The 17,316-nt window shown below is 45.4% G+C and overlaps 1 protein-coding gene across 5 annotated transcripts in view; it reads right to left on the bottom strand.

Moving 5' to 3' along the window:
- DPF3 (double PHD fingers 3) overlaps window positions 1–10,683 on the bottom strand; it is a 163,642-nt gene extending 152,959 nt beyond the window's left edge. For all 5 annotated transcript variants that reach the window (XM_040600487.1, XM_040600488.1, XM_040600490.1 and 2 more), the window contains exon 1: window positions 10,615–10,683. In XM_040600487.1, coding sequence (XP_040456421.1) covers window positions 10,615–10,646 — 32 coding nt within the window. In that variant the 5' untranslated portion in view covers window positions 10,647–10,683. The remainder of the gene's footprint in view (window positions 1–10,614) is intronic.
- Window positions 10,684–17,316: the final 6,633 nt, after the last annotated feature.

Below are 17,316 nucleotides of genomic sequence, written 5' to 3'. Positions count from 1 at the left end.
TCAGCAGCAAGGAATTCAGAAGATGTGTCAGGAGAGACAGCCTCTCCTAACCCTATGACTTTGTGGATAAGTTAGTTGTGGAAACAAAACTAGAAAGTTAATAATAGGGGAGGAGGGAATACACTTTCAGATCTACTCAGCAGAAAGAATACCTGAACCAGATACATTTGCAATCTGGTCAGATGAGAATGCTAGGGGAGTTACTATGGAATCACAGCAAAAAAATACACTCAAACAATTAGTTTTTTAAAGTAAAGCATACTGCAGAGGAAGACAGGAAAGACAAACACAAACCACAGGCCAGATGACATAGATGATCTTATGCAGTGATGCGCTGCCAATACTTTGATAAGTAGCACCCATGACTGTGCTCCTTTCAGCTAGTGTTTCGCAGTCACTTTCCTCAGTAAGGGCAGACTAGATCTGGGAACTTCTTCATTTCTTCTGCTATTTTAACAAAGGGACTTTAAATACACTTACACATACTTACAAAAAAAGACTTTACAGTCTTGTAAAATAGATTGAGTCAAACTGTGCTCACACCAATGACTTTAAATTCAGTGCATGAATTGTACGGAACAGACTGTCTGGTGTGCAGCGTGTATATTTTGAAATGCAAAACTACTCACCACTTGGTTCATTTCTGTGGTAAAATCTTTGTACCCCAACAGTGCCTTTATCAGCTCTAGGCACAAACCACCACCATTAAGGACGGTTTAGTGATATTTATCGGTGAACTACTTCCATCAGAGCCAGGCAGACAGTCTTAACTCACTTTCCCACTCTTCCTCCATCCCCTAATTTCAGCTCAGCCATGGAAGTGTTACCAATGAAGGATTCCCATTCACTTTCAACACATCAACATCAAACACAAAGCAATGTGGCTTCTAAGCCTCCAATTCTGGCAATGGTTGATGATGTGACTAGTGTGACCATCACCAAAGTCAGTCAGTGCATGCCATTCCTCCCATCAGAAGAATGGAGAAAATAACCTCGTGAAAGGGACTGTGATGTTTACTTTAAACATGATTACAAAGCATTTTCCTGCTCTGGCATGAAAGTGCCACATACTTTACATTACAAGTAACATATATTTTTCCCAAATACTTTGTGCTGGAACTTCCTGAAATCCTCATGGTAGGATATGTAAAGAGGAAATTCCAGGTGGGAGAAATTTTGTATAGCTGCTTTCTTCTCAGTCTGAAGGAATCTCATTTGGTAGAGTTACAGTAGGCAAAGGTAGTCTTTTGCAGGTGAAGAGGGACCCTCCATTAGACCTGTCAGCCTGACTAGCACGAGAGTCATACCTGACTGAGAATAAACTCATGACTTATCTATGCCATACAACAAATCAGGGATCAGGTTTAATTCAGTAGGCTCTGATCTGCCAGGCTGCAACCACGAAACAAAGCTGCTTCTCCCTGTGCATGGAGGCAGACCACTGAAGCGAGCCTTGCTCCAAGACAGCACCAAAATGCATCACCTCATACTGCCCACCCTCCTCCAAAACATCTGAGTAGATCACAGGCAGTCCATCCTCCCAGTCCAGAAGCCATTAAAAACCCTCCTCCTCATCCTGCGTGAGGGGCCTGAAACGAATGTTTCCTTTTGGAAAACGACTGAGGGAGAACATGTGAGGAAGTAGAGCAACAAACAACACATCAGGTGGATATAAATCCAGATAAAATATTAAAATCATTAAAGGGTTGCTGCTCCCTGAAGGTTGGAAAAAAGAAGAGAGTTAATTAAAAGCAATCTCCACACAGTGCTGAGCTAGCCTGCCCTGATAAATCAACAGCTAGGACTGCGCTTGTAGAGGTCAATGGGGGAAAAGGGTTGGAAGGTGAGGGAAAGGAAAGCTAGGAGAAGATAAAACATTTAGCTGAGACTATCAACAAAGACCAATCAGATCTAGTGACAGGAAATTGAGAAGGGTTTTCCACATATTTCCCCCATCAACATTTTTTTGTTAGATTTTGACCTCAGGAATACTTCTTTGCCATGAACATAACACCAGCTAACCTGACCAAGTTCCCATTCATTTGTATCAGCACAGGAGAAGAGAGAGAAGCAAGAAGTCTTCAGGGCCCCATTCTACCGGGAGAGGTATTAACATTGCTTTCATCCACATGCCATTTGATCACTGAGGACTAATACCACAAAAATTAACAGAGGGGCACATCCTTCTTGGAGAAGTGAGCCCTAAAATTTAAAGAGTCAGTCAGATATGACAAAGTAGTAGAAGTATGTCAGTGCTACAGCTGAGAGGGTTTCTCCACACCTGTGGAGAAAGAGATCACTGCAGAGTCTGCCCATCACCAACCCCTACCCATCACATCTCACATGCCTCTTAACCTGCACTACTCTATCTGTAAAAGGTACTAATCTCTGGATTAAAATTGTGCTCCTGATTTATTCCATATTTCACATTAACAGGTACATGCCAATGAACTGAAAACTTCAAGGATAAAGAATCCAGAGAAACCACAAAAAACCTACAGTCTTAAAAATAACAGTCTTCAGTAATTATCAAAAAAAGTAAAAGAAAAAAAAAACAACAAACCAAATGCAATCAGGTTAGGCTTGTAGATACAAGTGGGTTCATGTTATAATTTCTGATACTGAACACTGGCAAGTGATTTATCTGAACACTCAGGAGGATACCAGCCTCAAATATGATGCAGTTTTAACTCATGGTCAAGACCAAAGGAGCTTAGCAGTAAAACAGGTTTCTGAACCACTGTTTCCACTATTCCTTATTCAGATTGCATAGGTTTTAAAGTAATCATAAATGTAAAATATATTTGTCCCCATCATTGACTGAACGCAGCCTCTAAGGAAACAATATTGAGACCAAAATACTTGAACAGTCACAAATTCACGGAAGACTTTCTTCAAAACTGGTCTTGAAGGAAATGGGAATATAGACATTACTTTTCGCTTGAAGACATGACACTAACTTTGTGTCTCCATTATAGGTTTCCCTATAGCACTGTTCACTGGGTAGTGAACTATCTGGGCTGTAACTCCAGCCATTTCAATTTTTCTCCCAACTCTGTGGCTAACCACATCAGGCTGTGGATCCACAGGAAGACTAGAAACTGCAAAGTTCCTAGAACCAGACCAAAAATTTCAAAGCCATGTGACACAAAGCACTGAACTGGTGTTCACTTACTCTTCCAAAACATGAAAAGCACCCAAAACGTTTTCAAGAGGAAATTTTGTTCCAACAGGCATAATCTATCTTCCTGCAGCTAGCATGAAGCCAACTCAAAGCATAAAAGCAGCATAAGCACTGTACTTTGCATTTTGGCAGAAGTAGCATGCCCGCATCTGATCAGATCAAATCAGCCCTGCCAGCTGATGCGGTAGGGCAGACTGGAATTAACCAACTCAGGGCACGGCCTTATTTCACTGTGCTGCACCCGATTTTCTTTACACCATCCAACCTAGGTAGGTTTTTGAGACCTGAAAGGCAGGAAGCATTAAGCCACGTGTTTTCAGATAATTTAGCACATCTTAAGCAAGACTTTTATCTTGTATCACAAGGGAGAATCTGAGAAGAAACAAGAGGGAGAAACTGTAAGTTACGTGGGGTTCCTTTCTTTTGCATACTAAGATTTCATACAAGTTACAGTTGGCATTTTGTATTAATTTATAAAAATTATCAGAAAGCAAAGACAGCATTATCAGATGTCAAAGACTGATAGAACTCCTGGTGTTGTATGAATGGAGAGATGATCCCCAGTTAGGCTGGATCAGTTCTGTCACAAGGGACTGCAATATTAAATATCACTTCCAGCCTCTCTCACCAGAAGAATAACATTGATGTAGTCTGTGCCCCCATCAACACCTGAGCAGGGAACTCTCTCCTAGCTACAACTCAGCAGAACACGAAATTAATGAATCAGGATTTGGCAAGCACACGCTGCTGATCACAGCCACCTAGTGCACACTCATCAGTACCCATCCCTGCCCTGTTCTCGCTGCTCCACTGACTCCCTGTGAAGCCTCCCCTCAGACAGTGCTGGAGCACCAGTAAAGCCTTCCATGCAGCTGGAATTGCAACTCTCTGACCGCACCTGGCTCAGGCAGGTAACCTGAAAACTGAGACACATGCTGACATACTCCTGCTATTCCCATACTGGAGGCGTTGAGAGTGTGAGAAGGATATTTGCCAGCAGCCATTGAGACACTGCATTATTCTTCTCTGAGACATCTGCTGGGAATCTGTGGTTAAAATATGCTCTGCTGGGAAATAAACCATATATAACAATTTTTTTTTACAAAAAAAAGTATCATGGTTGTAATAATTTAGGCTATTAAAGATAAATAAGAACTTTAAACATTCAGTATTCAAGCACTCGCTCATGATATTTGTGTTACATGTCACTCAGTTTAGACAGTGAAAATACACTGAGCAGTTCTGTTCTTTCTTTTGAAATAAGAAAGGAAAACCTCTTTCTGCTTCTCATGCATTAATCCAGTGTATTTGGGTTTGTTCCACAAATTGTAGAGAATTTTTTAAAGACAAGAAAGAAGCACTTCCATCTGAAAAAAATTGTTTAAAAAAAGAAAAAAAGAGGGTGGGATTTTAAAAGTATGCTTTCTTTTAGATTGCATTGATGAGATAACTTTCCTTAAAAGAAACAAACCAGTGCTAAAACTGGGACCTGCACTGAGGAAGCAATTAACACACCTCAGTTTCTGCATCCTGGGCAAAACTGCCAGGCAAAGCCAGAAGAACAGTACAGTCCTAATGAAGCCCTCAGAACAGTCTTTAAGCAATGCTGCCTTGGTGCTGCTTCTCTGCATGTGGGAGTATGCCACCACAGACAGGGAATCCTCAGATCAGAGGTTGGTCTGTCCAAGGGAGAAAAACGTCAGCTCCCGAAACAGATTCATTCCACTCCTACAAGTCCTCGGGGATAAACAATACAGGGATGGTTCTTGCTCAAGGCAACATCACATACAGACAACACAGTGATGAGCCCAGAATAAATACCAAGATTGTAAAATTGATCTACGAAGCAAAGAAATTCAGCTCTGACATGAAAGACAAACCAGAGTGAGAAAACACCAGACTTGGCAAACAATAATCCTAAAAGATGGTTTATTCTCAGCCAATGGCGGGATTGGAATGCCTCATCTTGGGACAGCAGAGGTACAGCCAACTGTCATAAATTGCAGAAGACAGATATACAAGATGGACAAAGTCTGCTCTTGAGAACAACCTCCAAATACCACACTTCCAGTTATAGGAAGGCAGAGGAAGAAATCAATTTTCATTAGGCTGCACAAAGGATGAGCCATATTACCTTCACCATGACTCAAAGTGCAGACAGACCCCCCCATTCTGCATTGTGTACTGGACTTCTGCATGGTCTGGGTAAACTATTCCCACTGGGACACTGTGAATCCCACCTAACAGGCATTACGCACCCAGCCCATTGGACATATGCTTACCATGAAATTTTTACACACTCCAAAAAAAAACATCTTTGGGCCTCTAACACAACTCAGTTCAATATTGCTTTCACACACAACACACAATGTGTTTTTCTTCAGTGACAATTTTGTGATACAACCTCCATCCATCCATGCAACTTGGACAGACTGTGAAAGGCTGGAACACAAACAAAACGAAATTACAAAAGCACTGCAACCACTAATCATGCACAAGCGACTCATGGAACCAGACATAATGCTGTAACAAGTAACATACCATTTATCAGACTCTCTCATATTCAAACCAGTGTATCCTCAGATCTTCTTAACGTGGCTTCTCTGCCCCCCAACGACTTTGGTTTTATGCTTATGTTTCCTTGCATAAATACAATAACATTCATCCCTCACTTTCTCTGAAAGCTGGTGCTAAGATACAGAAAATACAGTTTTCATGTGGACAACAGTTTTGGTTTGAAACGTATGACACTAGGGCTCATTTATGTTTTTAAGTGACATCAGAGCCACACTGGAAATACTGTAGAGATTTTGGTACACAATTTAATGTGCCCGACAACTCTGTTCTGTCAAGCAGAAGAAAATTCCCTTCTGCAAAGCCACATTAAAATCACCTCCACATCACTTGCAACCACTGAACTGGCAACCTAACTGTCCGTCCATTTTATTGCTTCCACCTGCTGAAAGCAGCACTGCATGTTATACTTTAATATTAAAAATCAGCAACCAGATGCTTGTGCAACAACATCCAAAAAAAAAAAAATAATCAGTCTTCACGAGCACTTAATCAGGATGTAGGGCTGTTTCAGGGATGCATAAGGGGATAGAGGACCTTTCAGTCAACAGTCCCCAGCCTGAATTCAAGCCAAAGTTACCACTAATGAAATACTTTTGCCACACAAGACCCCAAGACCCACACTGGTCTGTTGCTGACATGAAACAGGGATGTGAACACAGACCGTTTCTTCACAGGTGTCTCATGCCACAGAGTTTGTCATGACAAGGACGGCCATTTGGCAGCCCAGGGGTCGGAGCTGGCTGTCAAGGTAGTTTTATCTGAAAAGGTACAGCAATTAGAAATCTGACTGCTGCTGTGTGTTTGCAGCGGGAACACAGACGGAACAAGTCTGGTAGGGTTTATAAGGTCAGCCACAGCACTGCGCACACATGTCTGTGATGATCTGGTCCCCAAATACCCGGCAGGGAACAGGTGTGCCCAAGCACGTCAAAGTTATCCAACAATACAGTCAGCATGCAAGTGACCTAGCCTAGCAATTGAGCCTGAGTTAGCTTCTTTTGTCCCACAGGCTGTCTTGAGCAAAGAAAGGGAGAGCAGCAGCACTGCTACTCCAAGGCCAAACTACGGGAAGGCAACAGCTCCTCTGGTGAGCTTCCAGGCAAAGCGCTATACGGCATGAGGGAATCTCACGTGCAGAAAAGGCAATAGCCTGACATATGTTCCAGTGAGTATGTTTAATTGACAACCTGAAATAAAAGTCACCTGTGGGAGTAAAGACAGAAAAGAGGTGGGGGGAAACCAGCTCTGCTTCTAGATAAGACTTCGTATATTACAAGGTCTTAATTATATTAAATGCATTACAGTACCATATGCACATCTCTAATAAGGCAGAGATGAAGGAAATGGGTCTAGATGCTAAGACTGGAAGTTGAACGGCTGCATTCTGGACTTGATCTTTGTATAGAAAGTTTCTGAATCACTTTATCCTAGTTTAGCCATCCATAAAACAAAGGCAATAATCCTTTCTTCACAGGGGTGTTGAGAGGTTTAATTAATTAATGTTTACAAAGTCCGTTGAGATTTCTGACTGACATTTGAAGTAATTCAGAATACTTTTAAACTGCATTTGTTTCTTCTTCTGCACCGCTCAAATGTCACCATATTAAGATATCCAACGGCAAAGAAGATAGAAAAAGTATAGGGATAGGTATACAGACTAAGTGGAAAAAACAACCCAACAAATCCAGCACTTCAATTCCACGGCTGTCCCATCAAAGCTACCTGAATACTGCCTTTTCTACAGATGAAGAAGAATGTGTTTATCCAGACACCTGCCACCTTTCCCTTGCAGATCTGTTACACTTAGATCTCTGATATTTTCGCCTGTAGCACTGTGTTGGTAAACAACAAGGTATTAAACGGCAGAAATAATAGGCAGTCATGTCAGGTTGATTCGATCACCAGAGGAAGTGGAGAAGAGCAAAGGGATGAAAGCACCAAAAGAGAACTAGAAAGTGAGAAGAGAGCACTAGATGGAGAAAGAGGCAAGCTGAGTGTAAGGAGGTGCCAATCATTAAGAAGGGACTCCACGCACGGAGCTATTCTATGTAACATGTTCCCACAGATGCCCAGGTACACTGTCATACATTATCCCAAGAGATTAGTCTGGCATGAACAAGGCCACATATGTGTCCAAGGGCTGGAGATAAACTGAATATTGGCCACACTTAAATGCACAAGCACACGCAGGGAGCTGCTTGATACCTGAGCTAGGATTTCTCAGTGTCTACATTGTCCCCCATCTCAGAGCAAAACCTTTGTGTGGCCAGTTTCTGTAGGGGGCGTTTGTGGGTTTTGAGATACAATCAAAACGCAGACAGAGGAAATGCAAATGTCATTCAGCTCCCTTTCATTGTCAGGAAGGACACACGAGGATAAAATACTGTGCACTGCATCCCTTCCCCTATTATGTGTCCTACCGCTTTTGTCCTAATTTATCCCATGCATAATTTATTTACCTGTGTATTGTTTCCCGATCAGCAACTTTAAAGAATAAGTGAAAATTATAAAATGTTTTATTAAACAAGTTGTCAATAAAAAACGCAGATGGTGTCAGCCAGCCAGTACCAGTTCTGTGTCCTCCACATCGCATTAGTACTTTAAAAGGCACACAGAGAAAACCGAACCCAGCACTTGATGTCTATTGTTTCCTCCTCTCGCACCCCCCTGGGGCGAGGGGAGGAGAAGGATGCTAATTATAAATGGCCTAATCGTGCCCTCCCCGACTTCAGCAGCAGCGGGATCGGGCCCCCGATTCATTTCGGCACAAGCCGCCCCTCGGCAGGATCCGCCCTCCCGGAGCTCCGCCGCGCCTGTCGGGAGCCCCGCGGTGTCACGAAGTGCGAGGCGAGGGGGCGAGGTCCCGGCCGCCGGCGGGGCGGGGGCGGCCGCCCGGCGCGATCCCACGGCTGCGCCCCGCTCCTCGGCCCGCGGCCGCTCGCCGCTCCGCGGGAGCTCCCCGCCTCTCGCCCGCCGTCCCCAGAGGCCACCGAGGCGGGCTTCCCCGCCACCGGCACTGCTGGTGAATAGCACAAACCTGAGCGGCTTTTCCCAGCCCAGGTGTGGAGCCGAGCGGCGCGGCCCCCGGGGGGTGCGCCGGAGCAACGCCCGGCGGCCGGGAGGGGCACGGGCAGAAGTTGCTCCCGCCCGCACAAGTACTAAACCCGCCGTCGAACGGGGACACGCCGTCTCTTCCGCGCGGTTTTCGGAGCGTGTTCAGCCCCCCCGCCACGAGGATACTCGGACTTCCCTGGTTAACCCCCCGACAACTGCGCTTCCCTCTCGCGCGGATTTTTATAAGGTGCTACCGAGAGGACGGGTAAATGAAAGCAAAGGTTTACTGCCAGGGCCGAGCAGGAGAGCTGATAACCATGTCAGCACCCCTGCCCAGCTCGAGGCTTTCCTTTCCCTCCAGATCGCAGACAGACAGCGGCTGGAATCCCTGGAAAAATCTTCAAGTGTTTTTCCGACACCAGCCGGAGAGACCTGAGTCGGTGAAAAAAAAAAAAAAAACAAAACACCAAAAAAACAAACAACCCAAAACCAAACACACGCACGCACACACACCAAAAAAAAGCCAACCAACCACCTCGCAGCCCTAATTCCATCTCTGAAAACTCAAAGGTATAAAAACACCCACTCAGCGCAGCCAGAAAGTGCAAACGAAGCGTCACCGCCAGGTACTCTGCTTCCCTGCTTTAACAGCAAGAGCACTGCCCCCGTTAGCAGAGAAGTCGTTTTAAAAAGGTTAAGACAGCTCCTCTCCCCACATACGGTGCCAAATCCCACTCTCCTTAATGCCTTCAGGGATTAACGGCGTGCGCTGCAGACCACAAGGAAAATAAAGGACGCGATCCAGAAGACGCCGAGCGGCTCCCGCGGTCCCCCTCGTAAAGCGGCCTCGCTCCAGCCCGGGGGCCCCGGAACGCCGCAGCAGCGGCGGCACCTGCCCCCGCGCTCCCTCCCTCCCTCCCTGCCCGTGTGTCCCCGCGAGCAGCGGGTCAGATCCCGTTCGAGCAGCCCTCGGCTGCTTGTGCCCACTCTCAAGATGGAAACACAATCAACTCTCTTTGCCACTTCGAAAAGCGAAAGCCTGTCGTATGCAAAACAGATCTCCGGACTTCCTGCCCCAAATCAACGACCGGCAGGCAGTCCCGAGTCATTCATTTCACGCACGCCTGCTTCCCTCCCTTCCCTCTTCGCTCCCTCGCCCGCACAAACGCCGAGATGCGCCGGCGGTGCCCCCGCTGCCCGGCCGCCCGTGCCGCCCCCACGCCCCTCGGCCGCGAAGCGAGGGGGCCGCTTCGCTCTCCCTCGCCAAGACATCGCAACTCCGCAAAGATTTGCGGACGCAACTCCACGCCGCGGCCGGAGCGCGGAGGCACCGCGCACCGAGCCGCCTTCCCCCCGCCCCCCCCCCCTCCGCTGCCCTGGGCCGGTCCTTCACCCCGCCGAACCCGGCGCGGCGATGGGGCGAGCCCGCCCGGACCGCGGGGCCAGGACGCTGTCAAGTGCGCGCACCCCCGCGGGACGCCGCCGCTGCCGTCCCCGCGCGGCGCCCCGGGAGCAGCGGGCAGCCCGCCGCCGCCTCCCCGCCCCGCCGCCCCCCTCCGCGCCCGGGCGCCAATTAACCGGCGCGCGAGCCGAACAATTTTTCCTCGTTAATTTCGGCGCGAGCTGCGGAGATGTGTTGCACAAAAAACAAGCGAGGCGCTGGGGCAGAAAGGAGGGCGGGAGGAGGGACCCGCCGGGAGGCTGCCGGCACCCGGCTCAGGCTGGCAGCCGGCGCCGGAAAGGCGCCTTTTTTCATATTTAAACCACGCGGAATATGTACATTTTTGATTCCTACTTACGCTTTCAGGGGGTTGTGAATGACAGTCGCCATTTTGCTACAATGTAACAGAATATTGTGTCTCGGAGTTCTAAAGGTTCGCTCAGGGGAAGCGGCCAGCCAATCAGAGCGCGGCATACCGGCCCGCCGACCAATCAGGCGCCGCGGGCGGAGCCGGGGCTCTGCTAGTTATTAGGGGAGCTGTCAAAGCCCAGAGGTCACTCCCTCTCGGTGGAACTGGCGGCGAGCAGGTCTTAAAGGGGCAGCGCCCGGCGGCGGGGCTGCCGCCGCGCCGGGGCGGATCGAGGGGGCGAGGGCGGGCCGGGGGAGACTTTCCCGCCGCTCTCCAGCTCTAACGCGCCGCGCCGGGAGAGGGACAGCCGGGCTCGCGCCTCGTCCCCTCGCACCGCCGTCGCTGCCCCTCGTTTCCGAGGCGGCGTGCCCCACCGCGGAAAGGAGCCCGCGGCGCCCCGCTCGCTCCACACGCTCCCCGGCGGCGTCCTTCCCGGGCTGCTTCCCTGCCTCCAGGGCCGCTCTCCCCGCCAGGTCTCCGGGAGCCGCCGGCGCTGGCAGCGGCTCCAGGGCACGCCGCTCCCGCTCCCCCTCCCCCAGGAATTTCCCTCTCCCTGTCAGTCATGCCGGCCCGCAGCCCCTTGCGCCCTTACATAACGCGTGGCGGCCGGCCCTGCCCTGCCCTGCCCGGCTCTCCCACAGCGCAACTTCTGGCGCGGCGGGAGCCGGGCCCCGGCTGGCGGCACGGGGAGCCCGGCGGGGAGCCTCACCGGTGCGGAGCGAGCGGCAGGCCGGACCCCGGAGCGCGGCGCGGCACAGGCAGAGCCCACGTCTGGGAAGGCGGCAAACTCCAGGAAGTCTGGGCTTACCTGCAACTAATTAAAGAGGGTCGCTAATGAATTATGGAGCATGACTTACTCGATTTAAGTGCCAATCCTGATCTCAGTCTCAGCAGTAAATTCACTGACGTTCGCAAAATTACACCAGTGCAAACGAGGCATCAACAAGAGCACAATCTAACCAAGAAGTTTTCTTCTTGTCTGATTTTAATGTAAGCTTTGTCATCCAATGCTTCTCTCTCTCAGGTCTGCCCTCCCTTCAGGCATCCTCTATCCCTTTAAAAAACAACCACCACCAAACCCAAGCCTGCTTCTCCATTCTTTGCATTTATATAATCAGATGAAACATAACTAAAAACAGTTAAAATACACTGCTGTAGGAACAGTAAAAGAGAGGAGACTACAGAACCAACTTGATCCACGACTTAATGAATAAAAGAATTGAAGTAATGATGTTTGTGAGATATTAAAGTATTAACAGAAGTAGAAATAGCAATCTTCCTGAGCTAGCGGGCTGAATCTTAAAAGACAACGACAACCAAAATCTCTCTCTCAACTGTCTAACTAAACAAACCTTTTAATACTGGAGCAGAAGAGAAAAGGAAGAGGGATGGAGAACAAAGATAGAGAAATTATTAGCCACAGTGAATAGGGGAGAAGAGAGCAATGCAGCAGTGTCCCATTCATTAAGAGGGATTCATCAGAAGTTCGCAGTAAGCTAAACTTTCTAAGATCTGCCCAGGGTCCCTTTTTCCAAAACATTGCCTACTCCAGCTACTAGGTCAACCTAGGTACTGTGCCAAGTGTATATCCCTGGAGGGAATCGTCTCTTCCATCAAAGCAATCTAAGTCATTTGGTTACAGGCACTGCTTAGGAGAAAGAAGCTTTCCATCAGCTGGAGAGTTGCCAAGATGCTGAGATCTATCCCAAAACAGTTCTGGGAAGCAATCTTTAAGAATGTTTCCATTATCATATTACATTATATTATTTAATACGGTAGTAGCCCAGGTGACATTGAATGTGACTTCAGACCCTCCTGTTCAGCACTCTCTCACTGTTCACAGGAAAAGCTAACCACAAACTGCCGAGTTTTCAGAAGCACACAGTTGATGTACATGCTGCAAAGAAACAAATGGTTTAGCATACACCTGAAGTGGTGATATAGGTTGCTAGTTCAGAGTCACATCTCGCTGTTACGAGGGTATCTGGCCTGACTTTCTTACTGCCATGATATTCACTTAATGGCAAACATCAGCCAAATTCCAGCATTTACCCTAGGATGGGCAAATATTCACTTGTGAGATAATGACGACTTTGCTTCACATGAAAGAAAAAATAACCTAGGACCATATCATGCTGCAGAAGTGGAGGCAGATTTGTGCTACTGAGAGAAGGCACCAAAATTCAGTGAAGCCCTGAGATACTCTAACACAAACTGGTGACATTTTCAAAGAATTAAAAAAATACTGTTTGAGGTCATTTTAGGAGTTTAATGAGTCCCTCTGGTCCTGTTTGGTCGGTTATATAGGCCCATTCCTGCTCTGCAGGCAAAGAGCTCTTGGTGCAGCCTGGCAGTGAGCATATTGCAAAAACAGGATTAAGCCACACACGTGCTTCCCTTGCTTCTCCTGTTATTCAGACATTGGGCCTTTATCAGCTACCAGCAACAGCAACAAACAGTTGAGAACAGCCACATATGACCTTGGATTGCTGATAGCCCTTTTCCCAGTCAGACCCCACATTATTGGCGAGGAGAATCAGTCAACAGCACTGTCTTGTTCACAGGAATCTGCAGGACACCCAAGGCCAGAGCTGCCATATCAGAGCAGTGGAAAGCTTCACCCACGGTAACAAAGACATCAGGCTTTGCTGAGGTGTCCATATAGTTTTCCTATAGCATGTTTCATGTAGAATTCCACACCAATTAAACACTTTAGCTGGAAAAAATGTACCCAGCACTGAGAGGCATTTCACTTGTAATGAACTACATAACTTACTCATATAATCATTGTTTGCAAGTAAGGGGACCATCACAAACCTATGTTAACAAAACTTTTATGCCACACCATAGTTACCCTGCACTTTCATATACACACCAGTCCATCATCAACCAGTCTTATGATTTTTTTTTCAGAGTTATTATATATAAATATATTTAGAATTATGAAATTTTTAGATTTTTTTCTTCTGATTTTAGGGCACCATAAATCACTAATAATATTGTTACTGTTGTTTTACACCCTACAAGACCAACACATCTGAAACACACTCAGTTACGCGTGCATTAAGTTCCAGCTTCAGGATTTGTACATTCCTACTTCGCTACCAATAGTTTTATTCAGACCCACCTGAAACAGAACAAGGAGGTTGCAAGAATATAAATACTTTAAAAGTATTTGGCATGAAAAACCTATGAGGGCACATTTTTAACAAGAGGTTGCCAACTGTTTGGACTGCAACATTTACATTTAAAAAGGGCAGGTAAATTGTTACATAAAACTATTGGGGTAAGATCTATAGCATTAACACAAGGCCTAAGCATGCTATCACTATGGAGTTAGAGCAAGCAGGCAGAATCTACCACCTCACTTCCAGCCCCTGATACAGAACAGCAGCTGGTCTCTACCCAAGTAGAAGAAAAACAGTGTCATTTCTTTTCACTGTACTGGGAAGTGTCATGTCTCATAGATCATACTGATGCCCTCCTGATCCACCTCTATTCCAAACATTTTTACTATTTAGATAATGCAAGTGCATTGATACTTTCTGTAAGGTGTTAAAAAAAGAAAAAATCCTGCTCACCCTGCAAAGCCTTATTTTGGCTGATTATCCTTCACTGTGAAAGAGTTTTTACCCTGTATTTATTGTTTCCTGCTTTCCTTTTTATCTTGTTAAGTTTTAATGTGGAGTTGTTCATTTCTGAAGGAAGGGAAAGTTAGGTTCTAACTTTAACATTCCTCAGCTCTTGAGAATTGGAAAGTGAAATAAACTAGACACTGACATGGAAAGCCACAAATCAGGTTTTGCTATGGAAGGAAACGTATATAAAAGACAAATTGTTGTTAGTCTATTAGAAGCCCTATTTTTTTTTCCAGCTTCAATATTCCCAGATATTAGCAGTGAAATACAACTTTATTTTTGTCAAATACATTAATATTCAAAGGACCAGATTCATACAGGTTTAAGTATGACAGCATGCTCTAATGTAGCTCGTTACAGTAAAACGGGGCCCCACACGCACAGATATCCTGCAACAGATTTGAAGTCTTACTCCCTTTTTATTTATTTAAAGCTGTGCAGGAATCTCTCATACATGTTTCTTGTCAGCCCTCCTCCTCACTTTCTTTGATCTTTACCAATAGTTGGTTAGCTGAAAGAGGAGGGAGATATCAGAGTATCAATGTTACAGACTCAACACCAACCCGCTGCAGACACATCACCAAAAATTTTACGCAGTCAGCATAACAAAGATAACTATGGAGCTCCACAGCTTAAAAATTGGCATCAGCAACTCTTTCTTTGCAACTTTGGGAACTGTATTCTTAAAAAGTTAGGTTGATTTTTTATTTAATTTTTAATCAAAATTTCCTCTCTATAGCTACAGCAACAATTTTGGATGTCTTTAGGCTATCTTGGTTTCAGGCCTGATTCTGACCTCCCAAAGTTTTAATTTTGTATTCACTGTTCTATTTTCTGTCACATTACACCCGAATTACATCTACGCTGAGGTCTGGACTCAAGCCCCTTTATTTTTTAATGGGATTTTCTTATAAAGCAAGTATATTTTAACACTAAAGAGGAGTCTGTACTATTAAGATGTACATTGAGGCCTCAATCTGAAGCTTTTGTCTGTTTGAGGAGACAGATATTTAAGATTCCAGATTCTGGTTCAAGCATCCCTCTCCCCAATTTAACAAACTCCTGAAAGTTTATTTAGAAATTTGTTTATGTTATCCTTGATTGTTCTTAAGTTTCTCCAACAACAGAAAATAACATTAGGAACAAACTGCCTCAGAAGGAGAATACGAATATTTACGGTAGCCACTGCAGTACAACCGTAACAGTAGGAAAAGGAATCTAATAATACAGACAGACACATGCTCTGAAGAACACATATACAGTAACTATGGTTTCCTCTCCATGAGGAGAGGGATGTAGAGGGGTTGCCCTCTCTATTTAAGGCAAGGAAGCTGGTGAAGTGTCTGGAGAACAAGTCTTACGAGGAGCAGCTGAGGGCGCTGGGGTGGTTTAGTGTGGAGGAGGCTCAGGGGGCATCTTATTGCTCTCTACAACTGCCTGAAAGGAGGCTGTAGGCAGATGGGGGTAGGCCTCTTCTCCTAGGTAACTAGTGACAGGATAAGAGGAAACAGTCTCAAATTGAACCAGGGGAGGTTTAGATTGACTGTTAGGAAAAAGTTCTTCACTGAAAGGGTGGTCAGGCATTGGAACAGGCTGCACAGGGGCATGGTGGAATCACCATCCCTGGAGGAGTTTGAAACACACGTAGATGCCGTGCTTAGCACCATGTTTTAGCAGTGGACTTGGCAGTCCTGGTTAAATGGTTGGACTTGATGATCTCAAAGGTCTTTCCCAACCTAAAGGATTTGACGATCGTTACAATTTAGATGGAACTAAACCGAGTTCCCATCACAAAGCACAAGATGTACACGTCCAGAGATGCAGGTCTGCCTGCCTTATTTCTTAAGTGAATAACTAGCTGGGAGAAAAAGAAAAAGCAAAAAGTTAACCCTTTAGGACTGCTTTTCACTCCCCTGCATTAAAAGTAGGGAAAAGTATTTCTATATCTACATGCATTAACAGGACACAGAGGTGGGGCACCTTGATTCATCTAAGATAGTGCTAGGACTCCTGTCTCTACCTATTCCTAGTGGGGGGCTGAAAGAGTTTCTAAGGTGCCTTGAATCTTGGAAGAAGCAGGTTGTATAGATTAGGGCATAATTACATAGGCAGATTTGACCCTCAAAAAAAGTTCCTCATCACCACTGTGGATGGAGTTGGGGATTCTGCCTACCTATGGTTTTAACCCCCTTTAAACACAGATTTCAAACCATGACTTCCTCTTGCCCATGAGTAGAAAACAAAATGTAATACCTTGCTAATCAATCTTATCTCTAATAAGCACAGAGCACACACTGTAATTACAGTTTTAAGACAGGTTTAACATTTGGATTGAGCATAACGAATAGCACTATCTGAGAAAATTAACAACTGAGAAAAATAAAAAAATGCCACATACATCCAAAGAGAGCGTTAATTTTGAATTTTGCTGTTGATTTGAACAGCTTCCCCTTTCCTTCATTACTGATGAGACCACCTCAAAGAAAGGAATGAATATTTCACTGTGACTATCTGCTGACCCCACTATGGAGATATTTTTTTTTAATAGAGTAGGCAGAAGTGAGCTCTCCAGACACAGCTTGAGAGTAGTAACTTGTTTTCTTTCAGTATTCAAGCTTCCTTGTTTATAAAGTGTGTTTCTGTCTTTATAAGGCCTAAGGAACAAAAACTACCATAAGGAGGCTCCTTTTGTAGCACATACAGGAGTTCTACAGCTTACACAAAACCAGTCGTTTTTCTAACTACACTGAAAATTAGATTTAGCCAGAAAATCTCACCTGTTAACTTCTTTTAGTTTACTATTACTTGTGAAATACTTTTTTCAGTATTTTTTTATTGATAACACCTTCAATGGTTTCACCCCCTCTTCCATATAAATACAATAGAATTACAGTACTACAGCTTTTAATTTTTTCTTTCCTTCTGTTTTGTTCCATTATTTTCAAAGCAATCTGTAACTTAAAATATCTTCCACTTTGTAAAAGTTCAGAGTAAGAAAAATAAAACCTGATGG

The sequence above is a fragment of the Falco naumanni genome, chromosome 7 (genome assembly GCF_017639655.2).
Source record: "Falco naumanni isolate bFalNau1 chromosome 7, bFalNau1.pat, whole genome shotgun sequence".
Lineage (NCBI taxonomy): Eukaryota > Metazoa > Chordata > Aves > Falconiformes > Falconidae > Falco > Falco naumanni.
This window is presented reverse-complemented; position numbering and strand designations above follow the sequence as displayed.